The 24,564-nt window shown below is 36.7% G+C and overlaps 2 protein-coding genes across 3 annotated transcripts; both read right to left on the bottom strand.

The window, feature by feature from the left end:
* Positions 1 to 4: 4 nt before the first annotated feature.
* LOC145475567 (transcription elongation regulator 1-like) lies at positions 5 to 13,507 on the bottom strand. Of its 2 annotated transcripts, none has more exons than XM_081455273.1 (18): positions 13,404 to 13,507; positions 12,767 to 13,000; positions 12,187 to 12,489; positions 11,467 to 11,627; positions 10,740 to 11,044; positions 9,799 to 9,999; positions 9,040 to 9,300; positions 8,888 to 8,957; positions 8,047 to 8,266; positions 7,295 to 7,503; positions 6,739 to 6,889; positions 4,027 to 4,191; positions 3,036 to 3,218; positions 2,086 to 2,265; positions 1,893 to 1,976; positions 1,474 to 1,574; positions 1,070 to 1,130; positions 5 to 892 (listed from the first exon to the last, which is right to left on the bottom strand). In XM_081455273.1, the coding sequence occupies exons 2-18, from the start codon at positions 12,992 to 12,994 to the stop codon at positions 746 to 748; spliced, it is 3,030 nt and encodes a 1,009-aa protein (XP_081311399.1). In that variant the 5' UTR covers positions 12,995 to 13,000; positions 13,404 to 13,507; the 3' UTR covers positions 5 to 745. The 2 variants fall into 2 exon arrangements, with proteins under 2 accessions (XP_081311399.1, XP_081311400.1); XM_081455274.1 differs by having other exon boundaries at positions 9,040 to 9,297.
* Positions 13,508 to 15,933: 2,426 nt separating this feature from the next.
* Positions 15,934 to 19,229, bottom strand: LOC145475551 (uncharacterized). Its single transcript, XM_081455272.1, has 2 exons — positions 18,546 to 19,229; positions 15,934 to 16,401 (listed from the first exon to the last, which is right to left on the bottom strand). Exons 1-2 carry the CDS (start codon positions 18,760 to 18,762, stop codon positions 15,971 to 15,973), a joined length of 648 nt encoding a protein of 215 aa, XP_081311398.1. The 5' UTR covers positions 18,763 to 19,229; the 3' UTR covers positions 15,934 to 15,970.
* Between the last annotated feature and the right edge of the window lie 5,335 nt (positions 19,230 to 24,564).

Genomic DNA, 24,564 nt, shown 5'->3' with positions numbered 1-24,564 from the left:
TCTTAAACATGTTTTCCAAACAAAGATACATGTTAGCCACAATGGGATTTGTTTAAAAGCCAAAATGAATTTATTTCACTCAATTACCTGAATACAATGTTGCCTTTTTTACATGCAAATTGGAAAGAAATCATAAGAATATTATTAAGTCTAAAAATTGCACTAAGTAGCATAATTCAAAGGTATGTTAAAGGTCACTGCAAGACAGAGAGATTTGGGTATCAGATTTACATGTATTACAGGATAACTACCTAATGCTTTACACTCAAATCTTTATGGTTCTACAGCAATAGTCATAACTTGCAGTTCCCCTTTTCCTAGTGGCCAAGCTTTTGTTGTGACTTGTGACAATAATAATTACCATAGGCTGCGCCTACAGTACACCCAGGCTATTGTTTACCAATCCATCCAATCCATCCTTGACTGGCTTTAAGGACTGTCCCTGGCATGATAAACCTAGAGAGGTTCAACACCTTGTTTCTCAACAATAATGATTAAATCAGACTCAGTAAAATGCATTCTTTGGTAATAGTACACTTTAAAAATTCACAACTAATCCTTGATTGGTTTTCAAAAGAAACATACACCTCGATCTATTTAAGTTAACACTGCCATGGTTAAGGCTGGAGTGAAGAAGATAAAAGGAGTAACTCAGGAAGTCATATCAGTGACCTATGAAAAGACACTGTTCCAGCTAATAGATCTACAGTAAGAAGAAAAGTTATGATTAAGGTTTTTTCCCTGTTTATGAGTGGATTTTGGATCTGTTTGATGGTGCCGAGGCTGTGGGTGGTGGAGGCGGTCCAGTTCGAAACAATTCGTCAATGTAATTATTAAGTAGTCTATTTCGCTCCTCGGGAACACATTCCAGTATCAAATATCTTTTGTCTTTCTACAAGGTGAAAGAAAAATAATAAAAGATTATCACTGACATTATCATGAAATATTCATGATCTCTTAGGAAAATATTATAACAACTTTTTTGACAGAAGTTACAAACATCACCTTTCTCCAACAGTAACCTTATGTGCATTAGTTTTGATACCATTTTGATCACTGAAACACTCACCTTCAGTGTGTCTTCGATGTCTCTTAGATGTTTATTTGATTCTTCAACGAGTTTCTTTGTTCTAAAGAAGTAAAAGACAAAATGAATCTTCTCAGCTATTGATAAACCAGGGGTTTCATTAATGGTTACAGCAGGAGGGCAACTGGTCTTCACAGGTGGGCAAAATTGTTTGAACTGAACTTCTTTATAAGAAAAACGTTCCTCTAGATGGTCAAACCAGGCAGCCAAAATCATCCTTACTGCAGCCGGTCAATTTGCCCAGTGCCCAGCCCTTATTGAAACCCTTGGATAAACAGCAGGTTATGCAGTTTACCCAGAGATTTGCTTAAAAGGGGAGAGCCAATTAACAGTAGTAAAGTTAACAAGTAACAGGTGATAACATAATTGTACATGTATTTTCTTACTTGTGTGTAAGAGAGTGTGTTTCTTTGAGTAGCTGCCTGAAGTCCCCTTTAGCATCAGCCAGTTTGTCACGAAGATACTGATTAAACTCTTCTTCACGCTTCTACAACAAATTAAGTAATTTACTATCATTAAATATATAAGGTGACGTTAATATATTCATTTATCATTGTTAACAACCTTACCTCTGCATATGTATGATCTATAGAAGACCTTTCGGTGACCGTCAGTAATCATCAACATTTCTGAAGAGACTCTAGGGTTCTTCAGACTAACTTTAGAAATCTTCTCATAACATTTGCTTAAATTTCAACTCTGTTCTTGTGTTACACTGTTTTGCAATAGCAGCACACAAAATCTTTGTCCCATTGTTAATTAGCTGATGAGAATTAGTAAGTAATTATTTAACTTATTAACTTACTCTATCCTGACTGGAAAACTTGGAATATCTGGGGTCTTCCTTGATAATTTTTCTAATACTTCTCCAGGATGAGGTAAGAGTCAACTGCAAAATAGAAAATTATTAGGCATTATTACCAACAATATATGTCTGTCATTAAGAGGATGCTATAAACGGTTATTCACTGAAAACAGGTCATTGCGAAGGCTTGTACCTCATGAGTATCATCCAGTAGTTTTCTAAACTGCTCCTTTTTTCTCTGGTTTAAACTTTCAATGTGCTCTTTAAAGAGTATTTCTTTGTCACTTTTACTTAGAGCATCAGCCATTCCCCAGCGATGATCTTTGCGCAAAGTCTTTTTGGTCTCCTTCCATCCAACATCTGCATTGCGAACCTATGGTGCCGGTAAAACAAATATTCATTTCAAAAGACAATTATGTTAGTTCTACATTACATGTTACATGATTATACTCAAGGCTGTTGCCTACAGAATTGTAAAGGAGCCCAAGCCATTTTTTTAGGAGCCCAGGACAAAAAGAATAATTTGCCGTGGTCAATCCTGGGGGTTGGGGAGGTTGAGGAAGGTGGGGGGGGGGGGGGGGCCTGGGGGGTTGGAGTGAGCTGTGGAAATTGAGGGAAGGGTCCCAGAGGCAGCCCCTTTAATTCTCTCTGTTGAGTTTTTCATGAGACATTAATACGGTCTAATATCAATCAATTTTTTGGAATCAAACATTCAGTGAAGTGATCAAGTCAGGACTGAGGAAGAATACCATTTATGCTGAAACTGAACAAAATTCAATACATGTAATTGGACTGTGTGCATCACTGCATTATTATTGGTGGCTACTTTGGAGAAAATATATTATTCTCATATTGGGCAGAGTCGTGACAATTCGTCTGATACTTTAAAATAAAAAATGCTAGTATGCATGAAGAATTGCAATGATGTTTTCTGTTTACCAGTTAGTTACTTGAATATTCTGACTTTTAAGCTGTAAATAATCCTTTCAGAAACTTAAGAAATTCATTCAGTACATCTAAATGAAGCAAAAAATGCCAAGAATTTAGACAAATCTATCTTTATTCATTTGTAATAATGTCAGCGGCATCATAACTCCAATTCCAAAAATATTTGAATTTTAGGAAAACATGACAGCCCCTTACCATGTCAGCTAGGAGGGCATTAAAATGTTGTTCTGCCTTGTCCCTGAGGTGCTGTTCTTTCTCTTTTTCTCTCGCCTTGGCAAGTTCAGCCTGACTTGCTCTGACTTCTCTCTCTCGCTCTCTGAGACTTGCTTCTATTCTTTCCTGTTTCTCTTTTTCTTTCTCCTTGTCAGCATTCTCTTTCTGAAGGTTGAAGTAAGAAGTTTAATTATCTACATGTATTAACTATTACCATTCTCAGTAGCTGAGAGCATGCTGCCTACTCTCACATCAGTATTTTCAAATGTATTTAGACTACTGGAATAAAATTACAGTATGACCAAACAAGCAAACGCTTTTGGGTAGACATACATCTATGATAGAAAACACACACTATTGTCACAACTAAGATGAGAAAAAAACAACTAAGATGAGAAAAATTCAACTAAGATGAGAAAAACACAACTAAGCTCAGAAAAACACAGCTACGATGAGAAATACACAACTAAGATGAGAAAAACACGACTAAGTTCTCCACATTTTATTGATGAGTATGTTCAAAGTACACTATTGTTGCCAGTGGATGAACAACTACTACACTGACTTGGACTACCAGCACTATACAATGTACAAACGACAAGTGTATTTACAACATAAACAAAGCTGACCTGTGAACAGACCTCAAACAGACTGAATTTATTTGGCCAATAATAGACTGATTGAAATTTACTAGAACCAGCCAAGGACTGTTGACAAACTTTACAACATTACATTAACTGACCGGACTTACAACACCATCCACTGACAAAAACTAAGTGTAGACTTCCGCTCCAGTTGTCGAAATATCAGTTGCAGACAACAGTTTTTTTCAGAACTGCACTCACCTGGACGATCACACTATTCAAACTAGAGTGAAGTACATTGCCATGTTATAACCATGACATCATTCTTAATTCTCATCCAGATCTGATAGAAAGTCATCACTGTTTCACAGTTGTAAAATTAACATCACCTTATAAAGTTGTTCAAGATGTTCTTTAAACCACTCTTCTCTCTGTACTGAGCTTTCAACAGCTTTGCATCGTGGATCCTTCTCTACCTTACTACGAACCTTACGCCACTGTGATTTGCTGTCAAGCTTCTGTTCAGCTAGTAACTCCACAAAGTCGTTGTGAATCTGTAGCAATTAACATAGCAAAAAAGGAAAACAAAATTCAACTTAAGATATTGCCAGTGAATGTTTCAAAGCAGTTTACTGATTATTAATACTTACAGTAGCATCTTAACCCTTTGAGTCCTAACATTGTTAAAACCCTAATCATAACTTATCTAAACAAGATTTAGCAAATTTGGACATTAAAAAAATATGGAAACTGAACAAATTTTCACACATGATAAAATACATGTAATTGTGTTTTCTGACCTGAACAAAATGATTCATTTCTACGTTGATGCCAGGGCTTAAGTTTGCAGTGTTCATGTACCCTAATGTCACTACATAATTATCAAGAACTGGTAGATTATTGCAGATATTTTCTTTCATACAAGTCATGTAAATATTCATTGTGAAGTTTCTTAAGGACAAACATTTACCTATTTCTTCAAGTGAATAGTAAACAAATTATTTTAATATGTGCAGTGCATCTTGAGCTAAGAAGCTATGATCATAATTTTTTTTAACGATTTTTTTTCATTAATATTTGTTCAGTTTTGTTTTCCTCATCAAAGTCTCAATTAATAATTAAAAAGTTATTAGGGAATTTCAAGACCTTTGGATGAAAATGTTACTGCATATTTTCACAATTAAAAATTATTGAAAACTAGCAAAACCAACAGCTCAAGTAAAACTTCAGAACGTTAGCAAACAGTCCCCTTTGCGAGAAAATCAGCATGAGCAATATGTACATTTGTACATGTAGAGTAGATCTCAAGTGTGAGTACTAGTTATGAGGTAATGGCTAGGACGATGATCTGTTAACTTTACTTTACAGTTTGTTTTCTGGTTTAATCAACTAATTAGATTTAAGCCACAAACACAAAGTCTAAGGCAAAACATAGACCTCCTAAATCTGAAAGAGAAATCTTCATTGCAATACAAGTAGTGTGACAGTTTGCACAAAGTTTGTACTAGATTTCGAATGATATTTGTTTTGGATTTTGAATCATGTGTACTCTAACAATTCAAGCTGGGAGGGGAGTGGTTGTGTTTTAAAGTGGAACTTAGAGTTGGAGTGTGGAGGGGCAAGGCTTTAGCCAGACAGCTGTCAAGGACAGAAAACTACTTATAACAAGTTTACTTTCTTAAACATTTTCAGGTGGGACATGGCAGGATGTGACTTTCTTTTTCAAATCCTAGGGGGAAGCATGCAGGAACAGAGTAAGAAAATGTGCAGCATTTGGAATAAAGTATGTGTTTGTCACAAAAATAAAATTTAATATGTTATCTGAACAAAAGTACTTTCCAGACCCAATATTTTGAAAATAGTACAGTAAAAAGGATTCTGCTGTGCAGAGACAGTACAGAAAGATTCCAGACTGTTTTTTTCAATGTAATAATTGTAATTAACAAAAGACTAAATTTTTTTTTTTTCAATCATATTTTCAGTTATCACTTTTCTTGACAAACTGCATGGGCACCAAACCATGTGACTGCAGTGTTACTTCCACGACTGCATCCTGTTAAAACAGCGATTACTACTGTAATGTATGCTAAAAAATGCACAACATCTCAATAACATGCTCATGTACCATGAACGATAAACAAGATCTTGGTTATCGTTATGGTACATGAACAAATCTAAGCACTGAAGATATAAATGCTATGAAAACACTCAGTTACCTTGTGGGGCAGGTTAAACACTGAACAGACAGATGAAAAAAGAAGCAACATGATAATTCACTGTAGGCCAAGGCTACCTTGCCAACTGTACGCTGTGTTGTATTGGACGGACGGACACAAGGTTAACATAATACTGACAATCACTATGAAAAATGCCATAGTAGGGGTATGAGGACACTTCTAAATTTCATGGGAAATTAGAATTTTATTATTTTTACAGGGCAAAATAATGTAGCTCAGATGTACTGCAGTGTATGACTTGAGCAGAATATCATTTTAAGAAAGGATAACTGCAAGGAAGTCTATGTACACCATCATACTCATGGGTTCGGGAACTATTAACAGTTTGTTATTTTGCAGAATTGCCTTTTGCAAGGAACAACTAAACTGTCACAACACAGTTGTAAAAATAAAAGATTGGAATGCAATCAGAATACATAAACATCTTAATGCTAAAAATAATTATTAAAAGTAATATTAAATGTCTCTGCATTTGCAACATTGACAACTAAAAATAATATTTTAAGTATTCAGCAAAAAGATTTGTGGCACGTGTACAGTTTAAACAATGATACATACACTGTAATAACTACTTAAATTTACTTTGTTTCATGTTAAAAATAACCACTTTCTTCCAGTAACACCACTCAGCCACTCTATCACTAACAAAAACAAGTACATGTACATTTTATTCCAGTCCATATTTTGCCACCAGTGTCAATCCACTACTTTTCATTTTCAACAATCGTCACAGCATGAGTTGTCCCCTCCACAGTGCATATTTCACTTGCAACTTTCTCACTCTTGTCACTCTTACCCCACCCCCTCCCCCAGCAAACTACAAGTTCCTCTCACGTGCCTCCCCAATGGAACAAAAGAACCAACCTTATCGTGCTTGAGTTTCAGACTCTCTTTTTCCTTCTTCTTCAGCTCAGCCATGAACTCTGTGAAAAGACTCTCTCTGTCCTTCATTTTTTCTATGCCTTTGAATCGATCATCCTTTCCATACTTCATGGCAAACTCGCTGAAAGTTGACCTTAGAGAGGATTATTTATAAATTACATGTACAGTGTTGTTAATAAGAATTGCTGAACTGCAGAAGTTATTATCACTATCCACACATGTACATGATTGTACCTTGCACTCTCTGAGCCATTCATCACTCTGAAAATTCCAGAGTAGCATAAAATTTTTCATACTTTCCCTCATAAAATTTGACTTTCAAACCCTCTTCCCCTTAAATTTCTAATTATATTATGCAGTGTGAATTTGCATGTTTTTCATTAAACCGAGCATACTACTACCAGATCAATACAAAAATTACATCTATTTAAATGCTGAAGGAACAGTTATCTTACATTGTAGCAAGTGTCTGTAAATAATATGTACACACATGCACGATTTTTTTGTACGCAGCAACGAATATGAACATTTTACTTACTTTCCTGCATTTCTTGCTTCTTCCACCAAAGCTTTAAATTCATCTTTCTTGGCCTTTAGTTTGCTTTTTCTTTCTTGTCTCTCCTCATCAGCACGAGTGCGCACAAACTTTTCAAAACACTGCTTCCGTTCCTTTTGCGTTAGCAGTAAAAATCGGGGATCAAATACTATTTTTGGCAACTCCTTTTCCCAAGTTGAAAATGCTGACACCTGGAAAAGTTGATTAAAAGGAATACAAAAGGTTTGAAAATATCATAACTTTAGACTTCCTTGTTTTTAATTACAAAGTTTGCTATTCAGAATAATTATGGTCTCTGAGTTTACAGACAGAGATATAATCATAATAAATTACTTGATGTACATTCTTGTACATACATGTAGATTCATGGGACATCAAATTTATTTTACATAATCTATTTTAGATGCCATCTTTTGATAAATGACAAAATTAATGTTCTTGTTTTCTGCCAGCTCCCTCAGCTCCCTCAATGTGGGGTTTCACCTAGCTACGCCTAAACATGTATTTCAATATATTTTTTCCTTGGGGAGGACACCAAGTGATTTCGGGGGTATGGTAGGGAGATCTGAAAATTGAATAAAGACAACAACTTTGTTAACAAAAATAATTGCTTTGTCCAGGGTACATTAATTTTGAAGTCTAGGAGTATTTTGTGTAAATTAATAATAACCTTCCTAAACATATTTTGTCAAGGGTAGTTTAGGATAATTTTGTGTATCCAAGTGGTAACCTACCCCTCTTTCCAGCATCATATCTCTGAACTCTTTCATCCTGTCATCAAGTGATAGCATTGTTTTCTTTTCTTTCACTGGGATATTTTTCACTGGTTGCATCACAACCACAGGTTGTTCAACTATCTCTTGTTGTTCAACATGTTCAGGCTGCAACATCTCTTCTTTTGTTTCCGTGTCAATCATCTGCACATCATGTATTTCCTCACTCTGGCTTGCCGTCCTTTATATTTTACAAACAATCAATACGTACATGCATCAGTTTTAAACTAGAAGAGTCTTCGAAAAACAAACAAAACTGTTGAGGAAGAAATTGGGCTGCGATTGAAGGAGTCGTAATCTTGGATGCATGGTGGCAACTTTTGTTCCTGTGCACATAATTATTCTACACGGCACAGGATGGTTTTGACAGACACCCAGGCACATGTTTTAGGTTTTCTGGATGTTTTGTAGGTAATCTGTTTTAGTCAGATTTCATACAAACAAATCTTCCCCTACACTTCAACAAGTGGTCTTTATCAAAATAGCTAAATAGCTTCAAACATTCTGTAAACCCTGGGAAACTTATAAATGCAAGCTAAGCACACAAACTACATGTACATCAGCTTCATGCCGAACCATGTGCAAATCAATTAACATAACTTTGCTTATGACTCAAAACAACACTCTTTGTAAAGCACATCTACTGTACAGTCATGTAACTTCAAGAATTTAGAAAATTATAATAAAACTTCACATGAGTCAAGAATTAAAATGCTCTGATGACTACACTGTATGTACATCCAAAGTTTTTTTTTTATCAGTTTTAATTACAAATAAATAAGGTTCATCTATATACAGGTACCTTTGTTTTTTGGCAGGAGGGCCCTCGTCATTATCTTCAATAACAGCAGCTGGGGTATTGTTCTCTTTTTCTGTGAGTGTAGACACAAAAATCAAACAATAATTATTATTTCTCCCAAGTAACTATGAAACAAAAGAATCCCCATCACATACTTAATTCTGTTGATGGCTGCCTCTTTGGGGGGCCCTTGTTAACAATCTCATCAACTTTTTCATTGTTCTCAAGCTCATCAGGTTTCTCCCATATGGACAACCTTGTAGTGGGATTGAAAAAGAACATCTTTTCGTCTCCTGTCCACACAACACACCAACTTGTTCCAGGAATAAGTTGACTGGCAACTGGTTTGCTCTTGTCCCCATCTTCCTCTTGATTATCTTCTTTTGCTGCTTCTTCACTTTCCTTCTCTTCCTCTGCTTTGACAAAGAAACATGAATGAAACATAGTGCACATACCAGTATATACCTGTCCATAAACTACTAATTTGCGTAGAGAGTACATGTAGGTAAAAAAGGCTATGACCACTAGAATGAAACTACATTTAGACATCTTGGTAGTAATGTTTCTTCTGAAATTAGCCATCACCTACTGTACATACATGTACAAAAGAAATTAAAACAACCAAATACTGTAATACTTGCACTACGTACAATTCATGTACCAACACAACCACAACAGCATAATTTTCTTTTAATTATTTTAGAACTTCGATGTCTTCACATATTCATCTGCAAGTCCATGACAATCCTAGCATTAATATACTGAATAATTCTGATAAAGACAATAAAGTTTAAAAAGAAATTCACTATAAATCACATGGTAGGGAAATAATAGTTTTGTTAACTTTCATGTACATATATAGAGTCAATCTATATTAATATTAATAGCACTACAGAATACTAGTCTATACCTACCTTTAGCAGCTTCAGCATCTTCACTGCTCTCCGGTCTTTTGTCACTAACATCCTGAGGTTTGTCCTTATCCCTAGCATCTCCCTGAGAGGATGGCTCTGGCAACATGCCTGGACCCCCTGCAGGCATGGGTTGTTGCTGTATTCCTGGTCGAATCAGTCCTGGGAAAATTACAGGGGGAAGCATTCCAGGAGGAGGCATTCCTACAAAGACAAAACAGTTTTTTTTCAAGGGGTTGTATTATCAAGAAGCTTATATTTAAAAGGCTATATTAATTAAATTAATATTAATATGCTCTGACTGACTGTGAATCACTCAGTGCAAGGCTATGAAAAGACTGTTATGAGTATCACTAGATTTTGTTAGCTGTGATTTCCCATAGCCTAGGACGTAACACCCAAGGAAGAGAATTGGAAAGTACTTATATTATGCAGCTCAGATTGTTCATACATGTACATTTGTATCTGTTACTAACCTATGATTCAGAATTAACCAAACGTTCTTGCATTGGACTATAATATATACAGTGCCCCATTTTTCAGTTACATTTAATGACTGAAATTTTTATTGCCACCTGCAGCCTGGAAATCAATATCATATGTCCTGTTGTTCCTTAATCCAACCCTGGATACATGTTCATGCAAGATTTGGGTTGGGATGCAAGAAGGGTATGACCATCAACAATTCCAGCAGTCATTATCAGGAAAACAGAATGTTGCAGCCTAACGAAACTACATTTACTGAAAAAAGAATTAATGGTGATGCATTTTTTCCACAAAAGTAATACCATGGAAGAGTTCCTATTAACTTTCGCGGACACCCTTTGTTCCGCCGGGAAGCTAAACGATTACATTAAAATGTACAGTCATATACAACTCATCAGCTATAGAATTTGTACAGTAATATCAAAAAGATATCTAATCAAAATGTGCATGTGACGTACCTGGTGGCGGCATCCCTTGCATTGGGGGTGGTAACTGGTCCATCTCCTTAGGCCGCTCCCATGTCGACTGTAGGGTTCTAGAGTTGTAGTAGTAGACTCTTCCATCTGCTGTGCGATGCTCAGACCACTCACTGCTAAGGCCGGGTGGCATACCCAAGGGAGGAGGCATTGGCAGTCCTGGAGGGGGCATACCTGGCGGAGGAAGACGTGGTGGTGGCATCATACCAGGGATCATTCCAGGGGGTGGAAGTCGAGGTGGTGGCATACCAGGGACAAATGCCCCAGGAGGTGGCATACCAGGATTGCTAGATTTATAACAAAAGTTGTCATAAGGTACATAAAGAGCTAAACCAATGTAAGCTACATGTATTGATCTAAAACCATTATGTGGTTATGACTTATCATATAGTTGGTCAAAGCACATTCCTGTCAGGATTAATAGAGCCAAAAATTTAAGGACTTTTAGGACCTCAATTCAACATGCGTTTATTTACTTTAAACCACTTGAGATAATCAACAATAAAAATGGCAACTATGAAGGACTGTCCAGTCCCACATTCCCTTTTCAAGACCTTCAAATAATGTTTTTTTTTTAACTCAATGAATTTCAGTAACTTTATTTGTAGACTTCTATACCCTACGCTTTAGTACATTGATTTCTTAATAATAGTGAGTATACTATGCATAAATTTGCAATAATTATATAAGGTGGATACAAACATTATACCTTTGTTGTGGAAGCTTCTCAGGTGTAGCAGTTGTGGTGTTTGTCTGCTGCTGTGTTCCAGTCTGCTGCTGATTCTGATTCTGTTGTTGATCACTTGCTTGTGCTGTATCTTGCTCTGCAGGGGGATTTTGTTGTTGTCCTTCAGTAGGAACATTCTGTGCCTAAAATGGAAGCAATTAAATATCACACACATGTATTCTGCTCAGCCAAAGGAAATCAAGGGAGGATTTTTGCAACAACTACATTTATCAATTTTGCCCAATTTTAGACTGTCTATACTACACTTTGCCAAAATCCAACATTACTCTAAACACTATTGACTCAAACTTGTAACAACTTCCCCCTAAAAAGTATACCTAAAAAATATCTGTATTAAGCATGCTCAGGATAGTCCCAGTGGACAATGTTTTAGCACACATGTACATTGTCCACCAAAACTAGTAATAGTTTGATTTTAAAGATGCAATATATAATGAAGTATGAACTGATAAACTAGTGGCCTTCTGTGCTAAACATCTATGAGTAATAATTATAAAATAACTAAGAATAGTACAAAGTATGAATATTAATTCAGTACAATGTTCAGTGAAATATTGAAAAAAGGTTCAGTGAGATAATTTCTGTTACTACAAAAACAACTACATTATTAATGGCCGACAACTACATATGCACTGCAATTTTGCCTTGTTACTATAAACAAAAATCAATTGACATATCTACCTGAATTGGTTGAGTTGGTTGTTGAACTTGTTGTCCTGGTTGAGCAGAAGTAGGTGGCTGATTCTGTGTTGGGGGGGTCACTAGATTTTTTGGTTTTTCCCACGCTGACTCTCTGGTTCTGGCATTGTAATAATAAGTCTTTCCTTCAGGAGTCTTGTGCTCAAGCCACAAGTCACCATTGGCATCAATCATGGGAGGATCTTTATTCTGCTGCAGCTGCTGCTGTTGTTGCATCTGCAACTGCATCTGCTGCTGGTTCGGCATCATAGGAGGCGGCATTTGATTTGGCATCATTGGTCGTGACTGATCACATTTACAAGATGTAGAGGTTAATTTTGTCATCATCATAGATTAAAACTGTAAAAGTTTGATTAAGCTTGCTATTTTTAAAAGGCTTCTCTCTTTGAAAAACAGTTGAGCTATACAAACACGAGTGGAAGTTTGGGAGAATGAGAAGTGCTGTGGGAACATGAATACTAAACTTTTCTTTTTTGCACATGTTTTTTATCTGTTTGTTTGTTTGTTTGTTTTACTAGACCTGGAATAATTACACAAAGGTACCAATCATTAAATAAAATACCTGCATATTGGGTAGCATAGGAGCATTTCCCTGAGGTCCTCCAAAAGGTGGTCTCATATTATTCATGGCATTCCTTGGATCAAAAGGTCCTCGCATAAAAGGGCTAGGTGGCTGTCCCAAAAGAGACCCTCTGGGACTTTGTCCAACAGGCCCACGAGGTGGTGGTCCTCTCATGTTTGGTGGGAGAGCCCTTTGGGACATAAGGGGAGGGGGCATGTTGTGCCTCATGGTTTTCTACAAGAGTAATAAAAATATTTAGGTGTCAAAGCACCCAAACTCATTGCATTGGAAACAAAAAAAACCACCCTTATGGGGAAAATGAAACTCATCACATGTAAGCTTATATGTAATGATACTAACACTCAACTATTCAAAATCTTTAGGAGCTATCGCAATATTCAAATGGTATGGTGCTGACTATACTGTAATGATAAGATTATATGTGAGCTTTCCACCTGTGTCACCACTCAACATATGGTCAACTGATCGAAAACGAAACAAAAGCTAAACCTTTACACGATTTTAATTTGTTATGGGTCGTATCACCAATTCACATTGAATGATTTTTAACTAATTCCTCGCGAAATACAGCGTATTGAGTTATAGCAGTGCCAAAAACGTTAAGAGAAACTCCTACCCCTTGAGTGAGAATCAATTACAGACAGATCTCTGGGAAATTCTGCTCTCAGATGTGCTAAGATCAAGCTCTCTCAATCAGCAAAACTCGCCGCCATTTTTTACTTCCCATGATTCATTGAGAGTGATGTAAAATTCCCCGATTCCCGGATAATCAAACTCACCCCAGCCCTTTTCGGCTGTTTTGAAATCCTTTGCAAGACGTTTTTGAAAACCCATGCCAGAAGTCCAAGGCCGTGAGCAAAACAGTTTACACGGGTGATTTATCTTTTAACTTCCCTTTTAATTTACATCTACTTCCAAGTATTACATACTTGTTTCAATACAATTGTATTGCAGGTTACAGAAAGTTGAAATCAGACATCAACCGACCATTTCTGTTCCACATGACTTGGGGTTCACATGACTACAGTACTATCTTGTGGGCAATGCATTCATTATGTCAGATTATGTATACGGTTCTCTGATCAAAGAAGGCCAGAACAAGGGATATTTTTGGCTTATTTTGAGGGGGAAAGGCTAGGGATACCTCTCCTCAGTATTAATGAAAAAGTGGAGCAAATACATATAAAATAGAGAACCCAAAAGGTCCAAGGTGTGCAGAGTGTTAATAAACAAGCCGCTATGGTCTTGAGTCACATACAATTCTTCTTAAGCTTCAGAGCCATGTTCAAATTCTTTTACTGTATAGTAAACTTAGTCTGCAAAACAGCCATCTTTCTTCACTCTTGAAATGCCACTCAGGAGTGAAGAAGGACAGGTGTCTTTGCAGGCAAAGTGAAACTGGCCTGTAACTAATTATAACTGATTAAAAGCCCATCCACTAACCATCCCATAATATGCCTAGTTTGACTACCATGGAAGATTTGCTTGTGTCTAGGAGACTTCCAGATTGTCTGGAAGATGAAAGCTGGGTATGTTTGTCTTCAAGTATGTGCATTTTGCTGACAGGTGCATGTCGTGTTAGGATGGGGAGGGAATTGAACAGACTTGAATGGAAAGCAACTGTGTATTGTTAGACTTAATTGAAACAAGATACTAAACATACATGTATGCTGTCTGGCAGTGTTTTTCAAATCATGATAAATCTCTCTCCACAGACACATGCAATATTGTGTAATTTGTTTATTGTTTAGATAATAAGTGGGACAATTCACACTTGATTATCCACAGTTGTGTTTATGTAGACATGCAACTTATCATTCATATAACTTCAAAGTTAAGTTTCCTCTGTAACTGTACACTTCAAATTAACAAGTTTCATAGATTTTATTTTTATTACAGTGTATGTTGATCAATAATAGTTTGCAAAATCTGGGTTCTGTAGATAGCACAAAATAATCACATCAGGATAAAAAACAGATGTACAGTGTACTGTTTTCTCAACACTGTACACTCACTTAATAGTATTTGAATTTCTTGAGTAAAATATCATTAAAACATTGGGAATTGAGACATACAATAGTTTAGAGCTGTGAAAAACAAATTGTATTTATTTCATAATTCCATTCCAATTCTTTCTTATTACGTCCTGTCTTTTATTTTGGACTTTTAATATTTTGTTTCTAAAACATTTCAATCTGCAAGTACACATATGATTGCCATGGAGGATGTTACCAAACAAACTTTTAAGTCCTTAACTATAACATTACCTAAATTTAACGATGTGAAGGCCCCGGAACAGCTGCCCTAGTAGAGACTTCCATGTGAAAGGTGCGAGGCTGCTCATTGTCCCTTTCATTAAGGGAAGTAAATGTTACTTTTCGAGAAAGAATGCCAACTTTTTTCTTTTACCCAATAAGGTATCTTTTGGGCTTGCATACGGAGAACTAAAGCACTGCCTTCATACTGCATTGTTGGTTTAAGATCGATCATCGTGAAATCTACAAACATTCTTCCCTGATGAAAGCATTAATATTCAAAGACAAATGAATTTGTTTATCTTCAATTAATAAGATGATGTAACTCCTCTTTCTCTGCTTTAGAATATTCTTTATGGGATAATAACAGAGCTGGAGCCATGCCAAGATCACCTTTTAAAGGAACATATTACATCATTTCTTTTTTTGCTGAAATTTTAAGACAAGCACCATGGCTACCTTTAACATGGAATGCCAACTTCTAGGTGTGAGGTTGGTATTAATAAAACCTACAGTCACCAAACCAAGTCTCTCAAAAAAAAAAAAACACTCTGGAGGGAATTTGTAAATCTGATTCTAAACAATGAAAGCTTTTAATACCTTACATAAAAAAATAACTTGAAAGTACATTCATCAGCAAACAGCAAATGCCTATAAAAGCCACCTTTCTATGATGAAGATTACTTGGTCTTTATCAGCTGACCACATGCATGCACATCCTCATCACTCTTGTTAATTTTCTCTCGCCAGTGACTGCTTCTGATCAGCTCTCCTCTTCAAATAAATTTGGTCGTTAGACCTCACTATCATTTTGCCAGTGGTAAAAGACATAAGTGGCAGTGAAAATTATGATTGTCACCAACAAAAATGGGAGACTCTGTTATCCAGTCATGGCTGTATCACTCTTGTAATTGTTTAAATTTAGACTCTAATTACTGCACCCACACTTTTCTTTTTCACTTCCCTCTCCTGTACGACGCTGATCCATGCTATCTCCCAATACAAATGCCCTTTGTTCTGCATGGTTATCTTTAACGTGTTTATTAACCAGCTCTGCCAGCATTGTAAATGCCTCTGTGACATTCACAGAATTTTTCGCACTAGTCTCTATGAAAGGCATATCATTAAGTGCCGCCCACTCGGCTCCACTCTCCGCAGAAACTTGACGGTGTGAATCAAGATCTGTCTTGTTGCCAACCAGAATCATCAATACGCCCTCATTGGCATACATCTCTACCTCATTTAGCCATTTGTTGAGGTTTGAAAACGTTTCTTTTCTTGCTATATCATACACTATCATCACTCCGTGAGCTCCCCTATAGTATGACGATGTTATTGTTTTAAATCTTTCCTGACCAGCTGCAAATAAAAGAAAACAAGTACTATTAGTCTGTACAGTGGTTAATACTAATTCTCCTTACAATTAATTTTCTGATATGTTATGGCACCAGAATGGAATGGCATATGAAAACACAAAATTGTTCAGTGCCATTTGGAGGATATTTAAGATTCTCAAGACCTAGGGCTAGATTTGGCCTGAGGTGCATCCCTATGTACATTCCTTTGTGGGAACTCCTATATAAAAAGGTTGCGGATGCTCGTCTCATTTAGGGGTATAAATCAAGGGTTCTGATCTCAAGTAAGGTGTTCAGAATGGAACACCACTATTTTTGATTATCACAGTATCATTTAGGGTGCACTCCAAGAAATAATACTAATATAAAATAATGCCTTCTGTTTTCCGCTGGTCTCTTGAGACTGGTCTACTACCACGAGCCCCTTTCCTTAACAGTGTATGCTAATCAAGCCTATTCAGTTTTAGTGGTATCTTTTAGTGGTCAAATAAAGCTCCAGTTATGCCCAGTTGGAATCCTTTAGGGGTTTAATTCAAATTTCCCAACAAGCATCCCGGACCTTTTCCTACAGGAGTCCCCTCCCCTCAGGGGAAATATTCTTTTCACCTATTTAGGTCTTTGTATTGTATCAATTACAATGCAATGGCCCAGTAGCTATTCATGCGACTATTTGGGACATTACGCTTAGCTTAATTAGTGTGGCTGGGATCCTTATGTTTGAAAAAGCCACTAATCTTTGCTCTTTAACTGTAGCTAACTGTAATGGTGCCTTCCTTATGGCGATGGCAACCAGCAACTACTTTTTAGGCAAAACGTGTGATGGACTAGGACTAAAGAAAACAACAGTTTCTCTTCTTCCTCATCTGCCATCTGTGCAAAACCTCTCATCTTTCTTGTTATAATTTATTATTTTGTTGATGACATCACACCTTCAGCATACCTACATTCTCCCCTGCCTTTGTCAGACAAAAGAAAACTTAACAGGTGCATAATATAGGCCACAAATTTATCTGAATCTTTTATTCATCACCGCACAGAATTAAAATTCTAGATTCTGATACAAAATTCAGCTCATTTTCGGATTTTTGAAATGTGAAAAATAGAAAAGCATTAAACATTTTTAACTCCCTCAATCTTGCTAAATATTGTACAAGTAAAGCAAATAAAACAATACTCACAGACGTAAAGCTTTCAGGATCTCGACATTTGTTCGAGCGATTATGCGGTACATTTGTTTGTTTGTAATTGAAGACATCGAGGTGAAACCGACAAATGGAATACATAATCAATTTATTAAATCTCAACACTTCAGCGAAGCTAAATTAATCTGTGCGAACGCCTCGCCATAGACATTTTCGCTAGCTGATTGGAATAATGGCAAAGAGCTAGATTCGTAACGGATAAACAAGACCGAAAATCTCGCTGTTGCTTTATGTCTGTTAAATATACCTCGCTTGAATTATAGAAATGTTGACGACTCCATAACGGCGTGTTTACCTTTCAGGAAATCCATTGTTTGCCCAGGAAGTCAAACACTCGCGTACAATACTGTTTCCTGTGCTTATCAACAATCACAATCGCTAGATTTATACTGTGTATGCTTAATACGTAAAATCAAATATTTCTGAACGGCCGATTAGCATGTCTTCGTTGGCTACACGACCTTTTGATCGTTTTGTTTTCCCTGTTCTGCGAATGAAAAAAAAAAAAGAATCATATATTCTCGTTTCAGTGCTTTTAAAAGGTAATAATTCCACATCCCTGGGGTGCCATGGAGCCTCAATTAAAAATGCAAACATTTTTGTCCGAAGGATTTTGCGAAATTGACGGCTAATAATAATATTCAATTTAGCACACTGGCATTTTTCCCGCGACGATCACCGGGTCGAGATGAAGGGCCCGTCGTCCTGGAAGAGTGATTTTATCATCGGCCCAAAGCGATCTCGTTGAAATTTAAGCAAAAATTGAACAACTCGGAAACCATTAATTTTTCAAGAGAACAAACACAGCGAGGAAACAAAAGCATGATATTTAGAAGAGACCCTGAGGGCAACTGCTTCAAACAGTTGCTCTAGAATGGTATTTTCACGAACAGTTTTTTTAGGAAAAAGTCGTCACGCGCTTACATGACCATGCACATGTACTCACCGGTATCCCAGACTTGAAGACGAATCCTTTTCCCATCGAGTTTGATCGTTTTTATTTTGAAGTCTACGCCAATCGTATTGAGGTAAGCTTCTCTGTGGGCGAAATCGACGTAACGAAGAAGAAGACACGACTTTCCCACGCCAGAATCTCCGATCATAAGCACTTTGAACAGATAATCGTACTGAAGATGTAAGTCGACATTCAAATCTGAATCCATCGTCGCAATATTTAAGAATCAAACGCTCTAGAGTGATAGGTTAAATTCGACATTCATCGTCAACTAACGCACTTTATCAGTCGAACACTACACGCGATTAAGTTTTGCGAATCGAATCAATCAGCTGGAGGATCAAAAGTTATTATATTGCTGAGAGACTGGGTCGGGAGGGTGCCACAGTGTACTGGACCACCGAATGATGGATTGTGGATCACCAATCTTCTTTTAGTGTCAAATTTACCTCTTGGAGTAGGATGCTGCCTTCTCGTTCATTTCTAGTTGGCGAGTTTCTGTCTCTTTTTTTCGTATTCTGAGCGAAACAAACTGGCTACAGTAATGTTATATAGAAATAATTAAAATGCTCAAAAATATCGAGGATCCGTTACCAGGATTGATCACAATACAATTGAACAAGCGGTCTCTGGTAAAAATTATTAAAAATATGAGCTTTCGACAGCCAGTCTACTGTCTTCGCCGGATAAAAATTTGTGAAAACTTTTAATCCGTCGAAGACAGTAGACTGGCTGTTGAAAGCTCATATTTTTAATAATTTTTATCAGAGAACGCCTTATTCAATTCTATAAGTTAGAATTCCAATTATCTTTGCAACTTGGAAGATAGATTACAAAAATACAGCGGAAATTGGATAATAAGGTGTTGTAACACGATCGTATTCCTGGGTACTACAAGAGACGGAAATTTCTCAATGGGAAGTACCGGATTTTTCTCTCGAAGTTGACTTTTCACATGATTAAAACATTAACACATGGGGTAAGTTTCTGCAGTCACCGAATGCTAATGGGGCATAATTTTGACCCAGTATGGTCTAAGCTCTCGTTAGTGACCACCTCCCGTAAGCGACCTCCTAGGCTTGACATTTTGGGTGGTCGCCTACGCGGAGGTTCGATTTTGATTTTAATTCTTTCGAATCGCGCGCTTCACTCACGAGGATCACCGCGACGCGTTTAGCGCTGGCGCCTAACGTAAAGCGGCTAAAGGAAATATTTATTGTCCTTAAGTTTAAGTTTAAAGGAGTTACGTCAGGTTTGCGCATCTTGAAAAGTTTAGCCTAAATTTTTCAAGCTCGTCGTTTGTAATCCGTATTAATCTTCTCCATCTTTAACCTTGCTTGTTTCGTTATGGTTTTTTATTATCCCTTTAGTGCTTTTCCATCTTAGTAAACTATTATTTTCAGCTTTCCCTCAATTCAAAGGTAATTTTGTAAGTGGCCAAAGTAAAACGCAAAATACCGTGAATACTGTGGGTGAGCTCCTTTAAATCATAAAACTCCTCACTTAAAGCAAGCAATGGCTTATGAAAAATAACGACTTTTATTTGATTTTCTGTAACTGTTATACTTTGCTGATTTTAGCCAAAACATAAAAAATATATATATCAAACAATCTTCTGATGAACGTTCCTGAGCTCCCTATTGAACTACTTTTACTCTGAACAAAACGAGCATCTTTGTAACCTCGTCCAATCACCGCAATGTCGCTGAACAGTGCTGGATATTTACCAGCGTTCCAATAAATAAGTTTATTGCTCTACTCTTCAGCTTAAAAAATATAGGGCTTATTTTAAGAATTTTTAATTACGATGAGTTCATTTTTTTATTTTATTTTTTTTTATTTTAGGGCATTACTGAATACGCTTAAGAATACTGGACCATGAAGGTTAGGGGTATCAGCATAGTTTCCAGTCCAAAATGAAAGTGTCAGAGATATTTGCCTAAGAAAGATCCTGGAAATAACCTACAATTACAGCTCGACCTAACTGGTTGGCTCACAACTTCCCAAATCTGTTTCCCATCAGATCCACACTTTCCAGTATTCCGCAAAACGTCAACTGTGAAACTGTCCTGAACGCAGATGCCCTCGTAACTAAGGCAACCGAAGTCCTTAGCATCACAGATGACCTCGTTCAGGTAGCGCGGGAAATAATCAGCTGATAGTGTGGTGACCGCTGACCACTCAGTGCACAGGTGGTGGTAGCCATTTTGGTCGAGCGATCCACGTCGAGCGACCCTTGTAAGATTCGTTAGGGAGTATAAAGGTGCTTGTCGTTTGCCACGGGGCTTTTTGGTGCTACGTGTAGGTGCCTTGGTGGGAGTCGGTTGACTGATTAATTTGGAGAATTTAGCAGCTCCAGATTTTGTAATCGCTTGATATCTTCTATTGTAGCCTCCCAAGGTTTCCAGTTTCTGTTCCAGCTCTCTGGTTGTCAGGGGTTGGCAAGTAGAAGTTAAACTCCTTTGAATGGTGACGTCACTTTGGTTGGAGTCTAGGGGCTGTGCTTCAGAACAGCTTAGAAAGGTCGCGAGCATTATTACCATTGAAATAGCTTTCTTAATCATTTTGATCTGTGAGTGAAATAGAAATAAACGATACGTTGGTAAAAGAAAAATGTCTTAGTATGATCTATTTGGGATAGGTTTAATTATGGCAGCCAAAGGGCTGTGTAGACTTACTACAAAATAATACACCTATATAATTACAATTATAACAGATTAACGATCTCTTACGCAAATAAAACGGGAAAATGAAACTTAGAAATTAAAGACAACCAGTACCAGGAACTGATCGTGATTGATTGGCTAGAAAAAGGGAATCAGTAGAATTTTGAAAAATGTCATTCTTTTCACTTCATGCATGTACGCCAAAACGATAATTATAACTCAGTCACTTTCATCCTATTCTGAACAATCTGACATTTTATAAAACCATTCCATACTAGAAGATGTAGCTCTGCAGAAATCGATGTGTGTCTCTGATTGGTTTTTGCCTCAGCGCGGGAAATGTTTTTTTTTTTCAATCTAAGAATCCAATTTTGGACGTTGCCAAAGAAACGCACATTAAGTGCTCAAAAGTCAAATATGAAAGTTGTCCGTTTTCGATTTTACGATAAAAGAACTTCAAATATGACATATGTAATTTCTTCGGAACGTGTTCAATCGTGGGCTATCCAAAGGGAATCGAAAGTAGCTGTCATTACATTTAAGATTTTTGCTTCTGACTTAAAAATGTGTTACAATCAGTTCATTAGAATGTCTTTTCCCAGTTTCCAAGTTATTTCCGCCGGTTCCTTTCTATTAACTGCTTGGAGTTTTGTTTTGAGTCAGAGGCAATATATTTATTGTTATTTAAATTTTTGACTCCTGTCGCTATCTTATTCAGACCTGCAAATGATCCCCAAATTGTACCGCAAATGATCCCAGACCGGAAATGATAGCCTCGCCATAAAAGGAGGAAATGTGAGGTCTCAGGAATTTGGACAGTGGATTTAAAATTTATACGATGGATTTTTTTTATTACTGAGAAACTCAGAAAATCGTATAAACATTCGGATTTGATTCTGAAAGGTTAATTGTGTACTGAACTAATCAAAAAGTTCAGGACACGCGAGAAAACCTCAAAACCACAAACAATTACCGCTGCTGTTTTGCTCTTAATTGGCGTTTTCCTTGCTACATAATAATACTCCTCAAATATTTCTGGTATTCACGGTTTTCTGAATTTCACAATAATTATAATACAATATTGTGATACAATCTTTATTTTTTATAAGAATATTGTTTTTTCTGGCCAAAGCTGAAAATTCTTAATTTTCTGCCGACTTGAGGCTGAAAGTATTCTTGTGAATATTGACATTTCTGTTTTCGAATGTATTTGGCGTCTGAATGGTGTTAAAGTCATTTTAGAGTCAGACTGACTTCTTGCAAAATGTTAATACGGCATAAAACATACGACTAGTACTGTTTTGTTGCTTTTGGTCAGTTTTGCTGTTTAGAGAAAGGAAACATTTTATACGGTTTAGTTAAAAACGTATAATTATATTGTTATTACAAATTCTAAACACACAAAATTATATTCCAATATCTGAACCTCGTGTTTATTCTTAAAATAGTCTTAAAACTTCGCAAATTTCAGCCTCTATATTCTTATAAAACATATTCTTATAAAAACAACGAAGACAACAGTTAGTAGATGTAACGCAAGCAAAATGTTAAGTATGACAATTTGAAAGCAAATTTTACGACTTAAAAAGTGTTATCCAACGTCACGAAATTTGTGAAAGTTGTAGTTTAGCTTGGTCCTTCCCCGTATGACTTTATTGGGTCCGGGCATGAGATGTATCATAACACAGGATGTTCACTATATCCTCACCTGAGAAAGTGGATTTTAGCGTTGCTTTCGGCACAGGGGAGATTATAGACGGCAAAAAACAAGAAAAAAAGAAAAAGAAAAAGAAATTGCGCGAGCAAAAGCGACAGCTCTATTCGTAATTCATGCAAATAAATCTGTCTAAAGATCACTGTGGTAATTCGCACGAAGGAATCTTGCGCACTTTCATGGGAACTCGTGGCTATCTAGGACGCAAGTATAAGAAGTGCACAGGGAAAAGTTCTAAGTGGTTATTTAGATGGCAGAGGCATCTTCGAAGATTCATGTTTATTTTTGCGGTGCGTTTCCTAAACGAAGACTTTATACAGCCGGCACATATCAATTTGGTATTTTGTGCAGTATGTCTAAAGCTTTTTATTGCTACTTTTATGCCTGAGGTGCTTGTCTTTTTTCTAGTATAATTAAGAAAATATGTATCCATCCATAGACTTTTCATGGAGTCCACGCCATTCCTAACTTTTTGCGGTGGAACTGGGATCATTTGCGGGCCTGTACATACTTCTGAAATCGCTATTTTCCTTTGAAACGATGGTAACGCTGACGTCACGATGACCCTCTGTATCGTTGGCTCGGGTACTCTACGCATGTCACTGCAAGACGTGGCGTGTTTTCGTATCCTCTTTAGTGTGCACGGCAAAGATTCCGAGTAACGAATTAAGGATCAGCGTATATATAGGGCCTCAGGACACTTAGAAACACACGCGGTTGCTCCCTATAAATGTTCCATTTTAGTATTTTCTAATACAGATATTGATACGTTTTTGTTGCCACTATACTTGTATGACAGGTTAGTAAAAAAAACTCAAATTTTCAATGAACGGTTTAAAAGAACTATTCAAAAATTAAGTTTGCATTGATTTCTTCTCAGTTTATCTGATTACTGAAATTTTTACGGAAAGTCAAGTTTTTCATTTCGGAGGAACGATTGTTTGACGCAAAATCTTTATTTTCCCATTTTACGCCAACAAGCCAAGCTAAGTAGTATCTCAAACATCAATTTTAGATTTTCGCCGTCAAAAGTTTTCATTTTGTAACCTTGTCGGATATATTCCCGAGTTCAATGACGAAAAATGTTTTTTCACCTCCAAACGATAAACGATATTGCTACAAATTACCATCTTTACTTTCCATAAGCAGTTGTTTGTTTTCAAATTAAAATATACACAACATTTCAGTTAGGCAGACAAGAAATCATCATCCGATACTTTACCTCAATATTGAATGTTCCTCTCCGGCAATTCAGGTGCAGTCGATACCTCTCAGGATTAAGATCTGAAAAAATGTTTGGCTAAATCCATTTTTCATTTCATTATATATATTTTTTGCGGAAGTCTGGTAATTTACCCTCAATATCTGGAATTCATATTAGATGACATGGCAGTTATGCTGAATTTGCCAGATTTCAATTGACGCGTTCTTTTACGTACATTAAAGACCGCTTTACGTGCGAAAAGTATAACAGAGGAAATATTTAGAAGGCGCTTCAAGCGTACCGAAACAATACGGACCACATTCAACTTTTTCTTCAGACGCAATCCCTTTAAATAACGAGGTCAATTAAATAAAAGACTAGTAAAAGTTGAAGTGCTGGGTGGAAATCTAGTCTCAAGGCTGTAGA

The sequence above is a fragment of the Orbicella franksi genome, chromosome 2, assembly GCF_964199315.1.
Source record: "Orbicella franksi chromosome 2, jaOrbFran1.1, whole genome shotgun sequence".
In the NCBI taxonomy this organism is placed as follows: Eukaryota; Metazoa; Cnidaria; class Anthozoa; order Scleractinia; family Merulinidae; genus Orbicella; species Orbicella franksi.
This window is presented reverse-complemented; position numbering and strand designations above follow the sequence as displayed.